Source organism: Tinamus guttatus, unplaced genomic scaffold (genome assembly GCF_059628265.1).
Source record: "Tinamus guttatus ecotype Peru unplaced genomic scaffold, ASM5962826v1 Tinamus_guttatus_pri_ptg000137l, whole genome shotgun sequence".
Classification (NCBI taxonomy): Eukaryota; Metazoa; Chordata; class Aves; order Tinamiformes; family Tinamidae; genus Tinamus; species Tinamus guttatus.
In genome coordinates this window covers 221,319-237,034 of record NW_028288671.1, presented here as the reverse complement: position 1 = coordinate 237,034, position 15,716 = coordinate 221,319, and the positions used below count along the sequence as shown (strand labels likewise).

The 15,716-nt window shown below is 47.1% G+C and overlaps 1 protein-coding gene across 1 annotated transcript in view; it reads left to right on the top strand.

Annotated features, from left to right (window-relative positions):
* The first annotated feature begins 1,016 nt into the window (after positions 1–1,016).
* The window catches only part of EFNA5 (ephrin A5), a 228,055-nt gene continuing 213,355 nt past the window's right edge, over positions 1,017–15,716 (top strand). The window contains exon 1 of the mRNA XM_088521865.1: positions 1,017–1,141. Coding sequence (XP_088377991.1) covers positions 1,017–1,141 — 125 coding nt within the window. The remainder of the gene's footprint in view (positions 1,142–15,716) is intronic.

Here is a 15,716-nt window from a genome sequence, read left to right as displayed (position 1 = left end):
GCTGCTTCGGAGAGGAGGGGAGCAGCTGCCGGGCAAGACCGAGGAGGAGGAGGCGGCGAAGGCGCAGACGAAGTGGGGATTATTTTTTCAGGGCTCCTTATGTAGTCATCGGAGGGGTGGATTCCTTTTTCCTCCCTCCCCTTGGCTGCTCCTCCGAACACTTTTGTGCTTCCGCAGAAGTTGGTGGTGCCGGCGCGCAGGCGGCTCCCGCGCAGACCCGCTCTGGGAGGCCGGCGCCGCGCGCACGAGCCGCGAGCGGAGCCCGCCGCGCTCCGCGCCTGCAGAGCGCTGCCTTCCCCCGCCTCGCCTGGGTGTCCACGCCGCAGCATCGCTTGGATTGGCCTCTTTTTTTGTGTTGTTGTTGCTTTTTATTATTACTATTTTTTCCGCCTTTGCTGTTGCTCAGTCCATGGTGCATCCACCGCCCAGGAACAGGAAGGACAAGAAAACCACTCCACAAAGTCTCCTTCAAGACACTCCGCGTGCTGCAGAACAGGCTCCCCAACTCCGCCAGTGCAGCAAACAAACTCCTCAGGGTTTTTGCTTCTCCCCATTTTTTTTTTTTGCTTTTTTTCCTTTTTTTTTCTTTTTTTTTTTTTTACAGGGGGCGGCGGGCGAGGCAGGAGGACACAAACTTTGCGCTCCTCTTCCCGCGCCCTCCGCCGGGCGCTTGCCGCACGTGGATCGCGGGGGCGGCCGGGGGGCGCCCCGGTGCATATCTCGCCGCGGGCTCCGCACGGCCCTCGCGGTGAATGAGTGCCGCCCGCCGCCGCCCCGCGCCTCGCCCGCCGCCGCCCCGGCCCGGGCTGAGGCTCCCTGAGGGCCGCGCATCGCTCCGATCCGCGCCGCTCCGCGCCCGGGGAGGCGGCTCGGCTCGCTGCGGCACCGGCGGCAGCAGCCCACCCTCCTCGCCGCCCACCCGCCCGCGCGCGGGATCTCAGCCACCCCGGCTCCGTCCCGCCCACTTTTTTATCCCTGTCAGTTTTCGCTGCCGCGCGGGCGGGCGCCGCGGCGCGATGCTGCACGTGGAGCTGCTGGTGGCGGCGGCCGCGGCGCTGTGGGTGTGCGCGCGCGGGCAGGAGCCCGGCGCCAAGGCGGTGGTCGACCGCTACGCCGTCTACTGGAACAGCAGCAACCCCAGGTACGCGCCGCGCGGGGTCGGCCTCTCCTGCGCTTGCTCCCCCTCCTCGCTCGCTCGCTTGAGGCGGCGGCCGCGCTTCGCTGCCGCGGCACGCGGGCAGGAGCAGGTAGGTCGCGCCGAGCCTGGCTGAGCCGCCTGGCGCGGGACTGAGGCGCCGCTGCGCCCCGCGTCGCCGCCGGCTTCGTCCCTTTGCCCGGCATCGCTTCCTGCTCCAGCGGAACGCGCCGGCCCCACGGATGGCGGCCGGGTGGTGGGGAAGAGTCACCTGGGCATTGTGCGTCCTCCCTTTTCTCCCGTGTTAAAGTGCCTGCGAGCAGACCCTCATTACCCCCCCCCCCCGCTTCCTTTTTTTTTTTTTTTTAAACCTGTCAAGCCACTCTTAAGTAAATTTGAGGATATTTTATCTTTAGGTTCTCTCTGCTCTGTGCTCCCGATACCGCTGTTTGGGCCGAGATTAGCGCATCGATTTTGTCACGGGTCATGTTTTTTAATGGACTCGCGCTGCCCGCAGCCGCCTGCCCTGCCCGGCATTCCCGGTTGGCCTTGGGAAAGGGGCGACCGAGGCAGCATCTCCAAGCGGCCCGGGCTCAGTCAGGCTGCCCGGCGCTCGCTGCGCTCACGCGCTTGGCGCAAAGCCTTGGCGCAAGAAACAAAACAACAACAACAACAAAAACTCCAAAACACTTCTTCACCCAAAATACGATGTTCGGGAATGACAAAACTTTATAGGCTTAAATGTCTTTCTCTACATTTTCACTTGGAAAAAAAATAGTGTTCAGCATAAACAAGAGGAAAAGTTACATCACGTGTCAAAGAACATACCCCTCTCAAACTGCTTGTTTCTCCAAGCAGAGATTTTCATTTAGTTATTTATATATTTCTCTTGTTGTTAGACAAGCTGAAACATAGCTGCCGGGAAAAAAAAATAAAGTAGTACTTGCAAATCCCACTGTGCAGAAGGAGGACGGTTGAAAGAGTTTTTTTAGATGGTTTCCACGTGTTGTTAGCGTAGCAGTTAAAAATGCTTCAGAAAATAACCTTCCATTCAAGAGTTTAACTTCTGCTCTGTGTGATGCGGTTGTGCATCAGCTGCGTGCACGTAGAAAAGGTAGTCGAAGGCACAAGCAGTGTGTATTTAGGTAGAAGGTATGAGGCGTTGAACGGATTTGTAAGGATTTTAGTAAATTTAATGCTATTTTATTTCAGTAAGTGAAACCTTCCGTAGTCAAATATCAAGCATCAGCAGAATGAAAAGAAAACTTAGCTTTGTCATTTCTCCAAACACTAGAGGAAGAATTAATTAAAATATTTTTTAAAAAAAATCTCCTTCAAAAACAAACACTTTCAGTGTCTTAAAATAGGCAGTGTGCTCTCACAATGAAAGTGTCTATTTGGACATGTCATATTTATCCATGAGTTACAAATATGAGAAAGAGCAGAGCACAGACATATTTCTCCTTTGGTTTTGTACAGTTTGCCAACTTTTGTGTGCCTTTCAAGTTAGGTGATCGATGCTGATAGTGATAAATGCTGATAATGATCAAAGGCGATCTAAAATTAAGTTTCTTAAAATCTTTGAAGAATTTAACAATGATTATATTTCTCTCAGATGTGATGATGTGTATAATTTTTTTAGGTACTGAGCGGAATGCTCAAGTTTCTGTATTCATCAATAAGGGGGTTTCTCCACAGTTTGGCTGAAGAGCAGGACAAAGGGAGGGGAGACTGAGTGGAGCCATGAGCCCAGAAGGACAAAAAGAGCCATCTGCAAGGAGATGGGGCCTTTACAAAGGAGGGAAATAGGGGAATTCCCCCACATTCTTTAGCAAGGGGGACAAAGGAGTTGGTGACCTTAGATGAGAACAGATGGCGGGAGGCCGGAGTTCGGTGTAGGCGGGCCGGGAAGGCTGTAACTTCTGAGTACCTTGGCCAATGGGGAAAAGGAGAGGGCGTCCCTCGGTCGGGAAATTAGGATAAAAGGGGGGCTGCGTCCCCCAGCAATTTGAGAGACCCCACAGGGATATGCCCGGAGGACTCTCCCTTTATTCGAATAAAGTTTTAGGACTCCTCTGTCTCCTTTTGGACATTCAGTTCTTGACAGCGAGATTTTCCGCACAGTACGGAACTTCAGGGACTTATTGAAATATATATATACTGCTCATCCTTATTAAAAGGCATATTAACAGATTGATGAGTGGCCTAATTTGATAAGTGTTCCTGTGTGAAGAACATTTCCTTAAATAAAAAAAAAGTCTGTTAGCAGAGTTTATATTACATTTCTTGAATAGTCGCCAAAGTTCTGCTAGAATAATTAAAAAGTGTCCTGTGTTCATTATTGTTCCTATGCATGAGTGACAGAAACAGCCATATACATTTAGTCCCTAAATTTATTTTGTGAAATGTTTTAAGTATTCTTGTGCCTTCTTTCTCTTACGCTTTTAATAATCTACACACAAGACTATAAGTGCCGTAGTCTACATCCAGATGAGCTACATGTAGGTATTGAGCTTTTGAGATGGCATAAAATAAGTTTGTTTTATCCCTTTTTGTGGATTGACAGTTATTCATCAAGTAAGCTTGGAAATGTGTTCTGATAAATTTTGTTTATGTAGCCGTAGCACTGAGTGCTGATAAATTCTGATTATGACCTTAAAGTGCATTAGTCTTTCATCACTGTCCGCATGCGCGTCCTTACACGGGAGAGCAAAATGTTCTTGTCATAGCGCTGCTTCTGAATCCAGCATCTAGACATGCTCAGAGGGCTTGTTTGGTCAGACAGCACATGCTTTTGATCCTGACTACTGGTGTCCTTGTAATTAGAATTAAGTCAAAATGTCTCCTATCTGGGCCAGATTGGAAAGCTCTGCACTTCCTTACCGCTTGCTACTGTTCGTAATCTTGTCAAAGTTCAGCTTGAACTGCTTTTGTGGTAATTATTATTGCATTTTACGGCTTGAGGGATTGTGCTCTGAGATTGCAGTCTGTAACCCCTGTAAGTTATTTCAATGGCAGGTTATGTAGCTTCAGAAATCATTATTGGTTTCAAGGCACTTGCATTTCAAGTCTGATTTTTGGTCATAGGTAGAGGCCAAACCTTGTGCCTTCACAAAGACAAATATTTTTTTCATTAGGAGTACTGTTGGGTTTAGCTGTATCATATACGAGATAAAAAAATACATCCCCAAGAGAATGATGGCAAAGACATAGGATGCTGATACATTTTTGCATGTCTACATTTATGTGGAGAGTAACATCAATAAATCTGCTGGTAATTAGGGAATTTAACGCAGCAAAATCATTTCTAATTCTGCTGGTTAGTTTCCATTATTAAGTCAGACACCATAATTTCATCAGCTTGGCTGGAGTTCTTGCTAAGATAGATACTTGAGTTTGGAGCCGCAGGTTGAAAAATAATTTGAGGCTGCTGAAAGTTCTGTGCATAGGCCAGAATTTTGCAGCCTGGACATGTATAAACTTGGGTGAATTCTGAGGTAGAGGATGTTCTGGCTCGAAAAAGCACCTCTCTTCACTAAAGGACGAAGCGACATGCCCAAGTTGTAGTTGTGCTAGATCCCACTATTTAATAGGCATTCGATAAATTCACCATGTCATGTTGCTTGCATGTGCTCAGGCCAGGTGGCTGTTTTTTGTTTGGTTTTGATCTTGAAATAGTTCTGCCTATGAGCAACGATCAAGGAATTCACGTAGAAATGACTGGAATGGGAAGAAGGCAGTTGCCTATGTTAAAAACAGTGAAGGAATTGAAATTAGCTGGGGGCAAATTGTGACAAAGTCAAGGCACTTTGTTTTTGCCTTCCATATAATCTTTAAATGTCAAGGGAAGCAATAATTCCTTAAGTACATGGGTATTTTTTTACTTTTGGATATCTTGCATTTTGAGAGAGTTGTATCTGGCAACTTGCTCAGAGAACAAAAAATCTCTGACTTTATATATGTATCTTGTAATTAAAGATCAGGCACTGAGCCTTCAGTTTGCTGCACCTACTTGCTGGGGTTTTAATAGTTTCTCTAACACCTTGAGTCTCCAAAGGGTTATTGGTGTTTATTTTAAAAGTGAATTTTTGAAGCATTTTGAAATGTTCTATGGAAAAAAAAGAAAAAAAAACACTATACAAAGCACAGTAGTTTCATTGGCTTCCACCTTCATATGAAAGGCACCTTGTAAAGCAGTAAATGGTCCTCCTAGAATTCTTATTAAATCTTTTCCAAAAGCGCCCGGTGAATTCTCTTCCCTGCGTTCTTCCCACTTGCCCTCTGTCTTTTTGGAGTGGGGCAGGTGAAGATGAGCCTGCCTTTCTCTCCTCTGTTGCTGTGATCCCACCAATCTACCCACTCCGGGCTGGGCTGAGAGAGTGAATGACTGCAATTAGTCTGTCAGGAGTCTGGTCTCTGCAGGCTTACTGAGAGGCATATGTAATACACACGTGTATATATATATATCTATGTGCATGTGTGTGTACACATTGGAATGGGTCATTAGAAGGTGGTGTGGAGCAGAGTAAATCATAAGTGGGTAAAAAAAAAATTCAAAAATGATTTTTTTAAAAAATAACTGAAGTCTTACAAATCTCCAAAATGCATAGCCCAGCACCCTTCTCTCACAAAATTTGTAATCAAAAACTGAAAAAGACACGTTTGTAGAATCTGTGTTTTAGTCTTTGTGCTGTTTCTTCACATGCTAGTGGTCCCCAGGTAGGTGGATAGGGAGGTGTGCAGGCCTGCAAATGTGAAGGGAAAGGGAAACGATTGCAGGCGTGTGTTTTGAGAACTCTTTGTGCTAATTAGAGTACCTCGTTCCTGCTTATTCCCAAAACAGTCTGTCACTGGGCATGGGGATGCACTCCTGAAATACTCGACTTGTAGAGAGCACGGGAAGTAGGCTGGTCATCGGGCATCTGCAGTGCTGTGAAGCTGCGCATCGCCTTCGAGAAAAAGACACAGCTTTTCTGTGTCTTTTTCTGGAGGAACATAAGTAGCCTGTAGTTCCTCCATGAATGTGAAATGCACTTCTCTCGCTTTGGCCCCGCGTTTGCCTTTTATATTTTTTAGTGCAAAAAGAAACTGGGATTTTCTTCCTATAATTGCTTTTTGCTCTGCTTCTCAGTTCTGAGCATTGTTTTAAAAAAAGGTCTTTAGTCTCATGATTAATCTAATCTTCCAGTGTTTCCGAATGGTGTAATTCACTGTTGAGAACAAGGGGTTCTGTTTTGTTTGAGTTTTCTTTGAACTTGCACTTAAAATGTAGGCAGTCAGCAGCACACCAACATAATGAAATTGAAATGTTTGGTTTAAAATAAACAGACAAGTTATTGAAACTGCTTTCTGGTGATATTGCAGTTCTTGTGAGCAAACCCTACTGTAACGTACTTGGACCACCCTGCTGGGAAGCATAGGCTCCCTCACGTCTTGGAAGTCTTCTTAGTGTTTTTGCCTTCTCCCTATTCCTTGCTCTCTCTACAGGTGAGATGAGAGTTGCACTTGCTTAAAATGGTGGGTAGCGTTTCATAGTGTGCAAACATAGATTGGCTCAAAGTCCTTGTTTTTAAGACGCTGAACAAAGATTGCTATGTTAACAAAACCCCAAGCTCCCGCGCAATTTTAAAAAATGTGTTCAAATGGAGTATTTAAAAATTATAAAAGGGATGCTGTTCAGCGAAGACTGAGCTTTTATTTTGCTCCTATAGGATGCTATGGTTTCCAATAGAGGAAAAATAACCATCTCTTTTTTCATTTATGTGGGCTTATCCCTCATATTTTAATATTGGCAGGTTGATAAAAACACAATGTTAGATCCCAGCTTCATCAAAAAATGAATTTGTTTATTTCTGCTGCAAAACGTAGAGAAAGTATTTTTTTTGATGCACAAGTTCTGTTAACTGGCACGCTAAGAGTTTCGTGGCCTGTTTTGTTTAAATGAATGACCATTAAAAATGGTATCAAAAGAAATCAACTAACAATAAGATAGCAGGAGCCCTGTTAATTCGCTAGATCTGCTTGAATTGCTAATCCCAACTCCTTATAGCAAATTCTTCAAGTTAGCTGTTTTTGCTCGAAAAGCCTTGAAGATTATAATTCTTACTCTATCACTTGTGCTGAAATCTGGTAGAAGAATTTATCTCTGTGCTGGTATAAGGTGTAGAAGAACACTTTTAGTCTGGCAAAACCCATCAGTATGGTATTAGTTAAATTTTACCTTTTATATTTTCTTTTCTGAAATCTGCATATTAATCCAATAAGGAACTGTTCAATAATAATTACTACAATAAAAACCTTTACTGCATGTTTATCACTGAGTCACTTGTCTATGTTTTGTTGTTGTTTTCATCAGACACTTGAAGAGCCGTTTTATTTGCTAGGCACCATATTTAGTTTATGATGACAATAATGAAATGATGCAGAAGTGGAGAGAGGAAATTATTTGCTCGGGAATCATCTGTTGAGGTAAAAAAAATGGAATGGGAGATATGTCTGCTTTGTGTCTCTGATGGGTCTCTGCTTAAATGTCTTTGTTCCAGTCTCATAGTTAATATCTGTCCTCACGATTATTAAAAAGATGCATATTTTAATAGAAAGTGTTTTCATGCCATGATTAATCTTCACTGTGTAGCACTGGTAGTCTTTATTCATTAAAATAATGTAACTTTTTCTCCCCAGATTATTTGGGATTTGCTTGTTGAGTGCATCTTGGCCAGAGGCGAGCATAGGCACATTGTGTGCGAGTTGTTGTTGGTCGGGACTAGCCTTTTCCTAGAGAGTAGCAATGAAACAGGGCACTTGTGCTTCTGTGGGCATCAAAAAAGTATTTCTCATACTCAGATTATGGTTTAGAGGAGCTTCTTCCTTCTACAAACATTCTTTATACCACAAAATTCTTTTATATAATCATACAGGGACCTATTAAGAACTATATATTATTTTTTATTATGATACTGTTATCCTACACAGAGTTTTTATTTAATTTTTGGTTTGAATTTGTTTTTATGTTATAAGTAAATCTGAATATTTTATTTCAGTCTCTGCCTTTGGAAGTGGAACTGAAAATATTCTAAGTCATTGCATCAAAATTAAACAAAACAAATCCCTGATCTCTCTGTTGTTATGTATTTTATTTTATTTTATTTTATTTTATTTTATTTTATTTTATTTTATTTTATTTTATTTTATTGTGGTGTTGTGTAAATAAAATATAGACTTTTTGTGAGGAGAAAATAACTATTTCATCTACTCGTTCATCTGATGATTTTATCTTTGTGATACAGCCGTTGGGTTAATAGGCTAGATCACCAGTATAAGGACTGCTAAGCAGGTTTAGTAATAGTGATGTTGCTTTCTCTGGAGTTGTAAAAAATGTTCTAAAGAAATTCACTAATTTCGTTGATAAACAGAAAAAAAAACAGCTGCATTTTTTAAATTGATGTTTGATCAGTTTTTAAAAAGTTATGTATTCATACAGGCGGCTCATTTATTTTCACGTTTGGTGAGCAGGAGTTAACAAAGTAGGAGCTATCAATCCTACTCTCTTTCCTATTGTTTCCAGCAAAGAAGGAAATAAAGAGAGACTCTGGAATTTGAAAGTATTGACCTTCTGACACACACACAGCATGGTCACTGCACTGGCACATAAAGTGCCTTAAGCCACCATAATGGCAAAGAGCATTTCTGAAGTTACTGATACGAGAGACAGCTAGCTGGGGGATGGAGAGCCAACATTGACTCTGCAGCTATTTGCAAGTTTTCACTTTAGAGTCAGACGGCTCTACTTCTAAATTCCCAAACTTGCCATTTAGGAATAATGTTGCTTTGTTTGCCTTAGCCAGGGATTTGTGACTGCTACATAGACTTAGTATCGTTTTGTCCCGAGTTCCACAGTCTTTCTTCATAGAGATCTGCTTCACAGGGCAATGTCATTCATCTGCTGATGGGGGAGGGATGAGGAACAGCAAAAGGACATTTAAATATAGCATTCTTCAAGGAAAAGGCACATACACATTAGTGAGTTATTAAAGCTTTTAAAAGATGAAGGCCAAGATTTGGATCAAGTAGTTAAGAGCCAGTTCAGAACCCTGCCTCCAGACTATGTGCGATCTCCTGGATGGGCTCTCCAGGGAAAGATCTGGAAAAGACCTCATATTTTATGTACTCCAACATCTCTTCCCCCCCCGTCCCCCGCCTTTTTTTGGTTGTTTGCAGTTATTGCTTCAATACACTTATACATATTTTTATAGTTCTCTTGGGGCTTAGTTTATTAAAAATTAGTGATCCATCACTAAGCGGGGTACAGTACAATGTATAATGGTATAATGGTATAATGGTGCTCCTGTGCGGAAAATCTCGCTGTCAAGAACTGAATGTCCAAAAAGGAGACAGAGGAGTTACCGGGCATATCCCAGTGGGGTCTCTCAAATTGCTGGAGGACACAGACCCCCTTTTATCCTAATTTCCCGACAGAGGGACGCCCTCTCCTTTTCCCCATTGGCCAAGGTACTCAGAAGTTACAGCCTTCTCGGCCCGCCTATACCAAACTCCTGCCTCCTGCCATCTGTCCTCACCTAAGGTCACCTGACTCCTTTGTCCCCCTTGCTGAAGAATGTGAGGGAATTCCCCTATTTCCCTCCTTTGTAAAGGCCCCCACCTCTTGGCAGATGGCTCTTTTTGTCCCACTCACTCATGGCTCCACTCAGTCTCCCCTCCCTTTGTCCTGCTCTTCAGCCAAACTGTGGGGAAATCCCCTTATTGATGAATACAGAAACTTGAGCATTCCGCTCAATCCCTCCTCTCTTTTTTTTTTTTTTTCCTTCCTCCTTTGGACAATATTTGTTTTTACAAACCCCTATGCCCATCTGCCTTTTTGGCTCAGATCTCGAAGGGAAGGGCTCTGGAGCGGACGCTCGTCCCGGAGCTCCTTGTCTAGAGGCGAACAACAGAGCGAGAGGCAGCCCCAGCACCGACCCCCGTGCGGGCAGTGCTGAGCTCCCGGCCAGAGGCGGCTCTAACTCAGCGGGGGCGGAGCCGGCAGGGCAGGCGGGAATTTAAAAGCTGCCCCCAGGGAGCGTGGTGACCAGGAGTGTGGTGTGGCAGTTAGTGCAGGCAGGAGGTGTGGGCAGGGGTCAGGGAGTCTCCCAACGGTGTGGAAAAGAATCTTTTTCCTGGACTCTTCTAGCTGCGGGAGATCAGGTAAAGACATGGTCTCCACTCGGCAGAGAGCTTCTGCCAGGAAGACTGTGGCGACCCAGACTGAACCGCCACAGAAACATGCAGCGGTCCAGGTTTCTGGCTGCGGGGAATGCCTGAGCCTCTCCACGTTACCGGGGAGTGGCGAAAACACCGTTTGCCTTAGGTGTGAGCAGGTGGATGACCTGCTCAGCCTGGTGGTGGAGCTAAAGGAGGAAGTAGGATGACTGAGGGCCATCAGGGAATGCGAAAGAGAAATAGACTGGTGGAGCTGCATCCTGCAGTCTTCCCAGGAAAGCCATCCTGAGAACCCCCCAATTCAGTCAGGAAATCCAGTGCTCTCTTGCCCTAGGGTAGAGGGGGTGGAATTAACAGTATCCAGGGATGACCAACAATGGAAACGGGTCCCCACTCGAGGTGGCAGAAGAGCCCCTCCACGGCCCACCTCACCTCCACCGGTGACCACGTTCAACAGGTACAAGGTCCTGGAACATGTGAATCAGATAGAGGAGGCCTTGAACCAAGGCCCGTCTAGGGGGCTCTCTCCTGAGAGGCAGTCTAATCCATGCTGCAAGGCTGCTTCCCCCTAAAGTGAAAAGGAGCACCCGGAAGAAGCGGCGGGTGATCGTTGTGGGTGACTCCACGCTGCAGGGCACGGAGGCACCGATATGTAGACCGGACCCCTCATCCAGAGAGGTCTGCTGCTTGCCAGGGGCCAAAATAAAGGATGTCACAGAAAGGCTCCCAAGAATTGTTCAGGAGTCGGACTATTATCCTCTAGTATTGTTTCATGTGGGTGCTAATGATGCCATGGGGAAAATGAGGGACGTCAAGCAAGACTTCAGAGCCCTAGGGATGGCCATCAAAGGTACAGGTGCCCAGGTAGTATTCTCCTCTATTCTGCCAACGAGGGGAATGGACTCAAGGAGGAGAAGGCGGATATGGCAGCTTAACAACTGGCTGCGCCGCTGGGCTTGGCAACAGGGTTTTGGCTTCTATGACCATGGGACTCTGTTTGATGACCACCAGCTAGTGGGGAATGATGGGACCCATCTTAGCAAGAGGGGCACACGTCTCTTTGCCAAAAGTCTGGCCAACCTGGTTAGGAGGGCTTTAAACTAGGCAAGAAGGGGGAAGGGGAGTGGCACACTGACACGGCAAGCAGTACCGCACAGCCCAGGTCAGATGGCGTCCAGCGGGAGTATGCTAGTGGGGAAGTGAGGATAGGAAATGATCACGGAGGGTCCTCTTTCACCCCTCCTGGGAAACCTGTGGCCTCTGTTGCTTCCCTGAAATGCCTGTATACCAATGCGCGAAGCATGGGGAATAAGCAGGATGAACTGGAGATCTGTGTGCGGTCCCAGCGTCATGATCTCATTGGAATCACAGAGACGTGGTGGGATAGCTCGCACGACTGGAGCGCTGCCATGGAAGGCTATGTGCTCTTTAGGAAGAACAGGCTGGGAAGGCGAGGTGGTGGAGTTGCTCTTTATGTGAGAGAGCAACTGGAATGCATGGAGCTCAACCTGGGAGTGGAGGATGAGCGAGTTGAGAGCTTGTGGGTAAGGATTAGAGGGCAGGCTAATGTGGGAGACACTGTGGTGGGTGTCTGCTACAGGCCACCTGACCAAGACGAGGAGGTTGATGAGGCCTTCTATAGGCAGCTGGATATTGCCTCACAGTCACAGGCCCTGGTTCTCATGGGGGACTTCAACTACCCCGACATCAACTGGGAGGACAACACAGCCAGGCATAAGCAGTCCTGGAGGTTCCTGCAGAGCATCGACGATAACTTTTTGATGCAGGTTGTGGAGGAGCCGACGAGGAGAGGTGGGCTACTGGACCTCGTGCTATCAAATAGGGAGGGCCTAGTAGGAGATGTGAAGGTGGGGGGTAGCCTCGGCTGCAGTGACCATGAGTTGGTGGAGTTCAGGATTCAACGAGGAGGAGGCAGGGCTGTAAGTAGCCTTGCGACGATGGACTTCAGGAGGGCCAACTTTAGCCTCTTCAGAGACCTCCTTGGTAGAATCCCATGGGCTAGTGCTCTAGAAGGCAGGGGGGTCCAAGAGAGCTGGTTAGTTTTCAAGCAGCACTTCCTCCACGCCCAGCAGCAGTGCATCCCTGTGTGTAGGAAGGCAGGCAGAGGGGGCAGGCGACCTGCGTGGATGAGCCGGGAGCTTGTGGCAATGCTCAAGCAGAAGGCAGCGGTATACAAAAGGTGGAAAAAAGGACAGGTCCCCTGGGAGAAATACAGGAACGTAGTCAGGGAATGCAGAGATGTGACAAGGAAAGCTAAGGCACGTCTGGAAGGCAAGCTGGCAAGGGACGTTAAAAATAACAAAAAAAAATTCTTCAAATACATTAACAGCAAAAGGAAGATCAGGGAAAACGTGGGTCTGCTGGCGGACGGGATGGGCACCCTCGTTACAAATAACACAGAAAAAGCAGAGTTGCTCAATGCCTTCTTTGCTTCGGTGTTTACCAAGGGCAGCCCTTTAGAGCCCCAGGCCCTAGAGACAGGAGAAGAAGCGAGTGGAGAGGAAGACTTGCCCTGGGTAGAGGAAGATTGGGTCAGAGAGCACCTAAGGAAACTCGATACCCACAAATCCATGGGCCCTGATGGGATGCACCCCAGAGTGCTGCGTGAGCTGGCAGATGCCATAGCTAAGCCGCTCTCCATCATCTTTGAAAGATCCTGGAGAACGGGGGAGGTGCCGGAAGACTGGAAGAAGGCCAATGTCACGCCAGTCTTCAAAAAAGGCAAGAAGGAGGACCCAGGCAACTACAGGCCAGCCAGCCTCACCTCCGTCCCCGGAAAAGTGATGGAATGGCTCATGCTGGCCGTTGTCTCCAAGCACATGGAGGACAAGAAGGTGCTCAAGAGTAGTCAGCATGGATTCACCAAGGGGAAATCTTGCCTGACTAACCTGATAGCCTTCTATGATGGAAATGACCAGCTGGATAGATGAGGGGAGAGCGGTGGATGTCGTCTATCTCGACTTCACCAAGGCTTTTGACACCGTCCCTCACAACATCCTCCTGGGCAAGCTCCGGAAGTGTGGGATAGATGAGTGGACAGTGAGGTGGATTAGGAACTGGCTGGATGGCAGGGTCCAGAGGGTGGTGATCAGCGGTGCAGAGTCTAGTTGGAGGCCTGTAGCTAGCGGGGTCCCCCAGGGGTCAGTCCTTGGTCCAGTCCTGTTCAATTTATTCATCAATGACCTGGATGAAGGCACAGAGTGCTCCCTCAGCAAGTTTGCTGATGATACCAAACTGGGAGGAGTAGCCGATACCCCAGAGGGCTGCGCTGCCATCCAGAGGGACCTGGACAGACTGGACAACTGGGCGGTGAAAAACCTCATGCAATTCAACAAGGCCAAGTGCAAGGTCCTGCACCTGGGGAGGAATAACCCTAGACACCAGTACAGGCTGGGGACTGACCTTCTGGAGAGCAGCTCTGCAGAGAAAGACCTGGGTGTCATGGTGGATGACAAGTTGACCATGAGGCAGCAGTGTACCCTCGTGGCCAAGAAGGCCAATGGGATCCTGGGGTGCATTAAGAAGAGCATCTCCAGCAGGTCGAGGGAGGTGATCCTGCCCTTCTACTCAGCCCTGGTGAGGCCGCATCTGGAGTATTGTGTCCAGTTCTGGGCTCCACAGGACAAGAGGGATGTGGAGCTTCTGGAGAGAGTCCAGCGCAGGGCCACAAGGATGATCAGGGGCCTGGAACATCTGCCCTATGAGGAGAGGCTGAGGGAGCTGGGCCTGTTCAGCCTGGAGAAGAGAAGGCTGGGAGGGGATCTAATCAGTGTCTATAAGTACCTCAAGGGAGGGAGTGCAGAGGATGGTGATGGTCTCTTTTCAGTGGTGGCCACTGATAGGACTAGAGGAAATGGCCACAAACTGAAACACCAAAAATTCCATAGGAACTTAAGGAAAAATTTCTTGACAGTGAGGGTGACAGAGCACTGGAACAGGCTGCCCAGAGAGGTTGTGGAGTCTCCTTCTCTGGAGATCTTCAAAACCCGCTTGGATGCAGTCCTGTGCCACGTGCTCTAGGTGTCCCTGCGTATGCAGGGGGGTTGGACTAGATGATCTCTAGAGGTCCCTTCCAACCCTAAGCATTCTATGATTCTATGATCTCTAGAAGCATAACGGACTCTGCATAGGTTATTAACTAACAACCTGCGTTCAGTAGGTCTAGTACCCATGGGTAGTCTTCATATCCTCCTGGACACCCACAGACCCAGCAACCCAGCATTTATTCTCCGGAACCACTCCCAGCCAGCGGTACAGATCTACGGAGAGTTAGCCGGGGCTTTCCATCCTCTTCCTTCAACTGAGAAGTCCAGACTTCTGGAGTCTTGGAAATCTTAACTCTGGTATGATGAGTCCATCCATGCTCAGCTGTCTTGATTGATGTTTCTGTGGTTAGTAATACCTGATAAGGTCCACGCCACTTTGCTAGCAGTGGTGCTTCTTTCCATTCTTTGACCAAGACCCAATCCCCTGGTTGGATATCATGGACTGCAAAATCCAAGGGGAGGGTCTGTGCCAGGTGGGCTTCCTGTCGGAGAGACTTCACAAGAGAATGTATTGCTTTAAATATATATCACTTATCTCTACCTCCTTGCCAGGTTGGGTGTTAGCAGGATAGGGAATCCCAAACATTATTTCAAAGGGGGACAGCTGAATGTCTCCCCTCGGTTTTGCTCTTATTCTTGCTAAAGCTCATGGTAGAAGTTGTGTCCACAGCATCTTAGTTTCTAACACCAATTTCAAAAGATGCTTTTTAATGTTCCCATTCGTCCTTTCCACTCTACCAGAGCTCTGGGGATGCCAAGGGGTATGCAAGTCCCATTGAATCCCTAGGGCAGTCATGACACCTTGAAGGACCTTTCCTGTAAAATGAGTGCCTCTGTCTGAATCTATTGCCTCTACCAACCCATATCTTGGAATTATTTGTTCTAAGAACACCTTAATTACAGATCCAGTTGTTGCTGAGGCAGTTGGAAATGCCTCAGGCCATCCCGTCAACTGACATACTATTACCAGAAGATACTTAAGTCTCCCTACACGGGGCATCTCAGTAAAGTCTGCTTGGCATTGTTGGAATGGGCCTACAGCCCAGAGTCGTCCTCCACTTGCAACTTCTCTTGTGGCTCGGCCGTTGGCCTTAGCACAAATCAGACAGCCCTCAATAGCCCATTTTGCCAAAATGGCTGGACTACCGGGAAGAGAGGGAGGATCTTAGATACTTCTGGTAGGCTGGTAGGAGTGCTGCTTTTTGAGCTTCCTCATCAGCCAATCGATTGCCTACCTCCTGCTCTGAGTGTCCCGTCTGATGTCCCCTGATATGAATTATTGAGACCTTTTTGGGGAG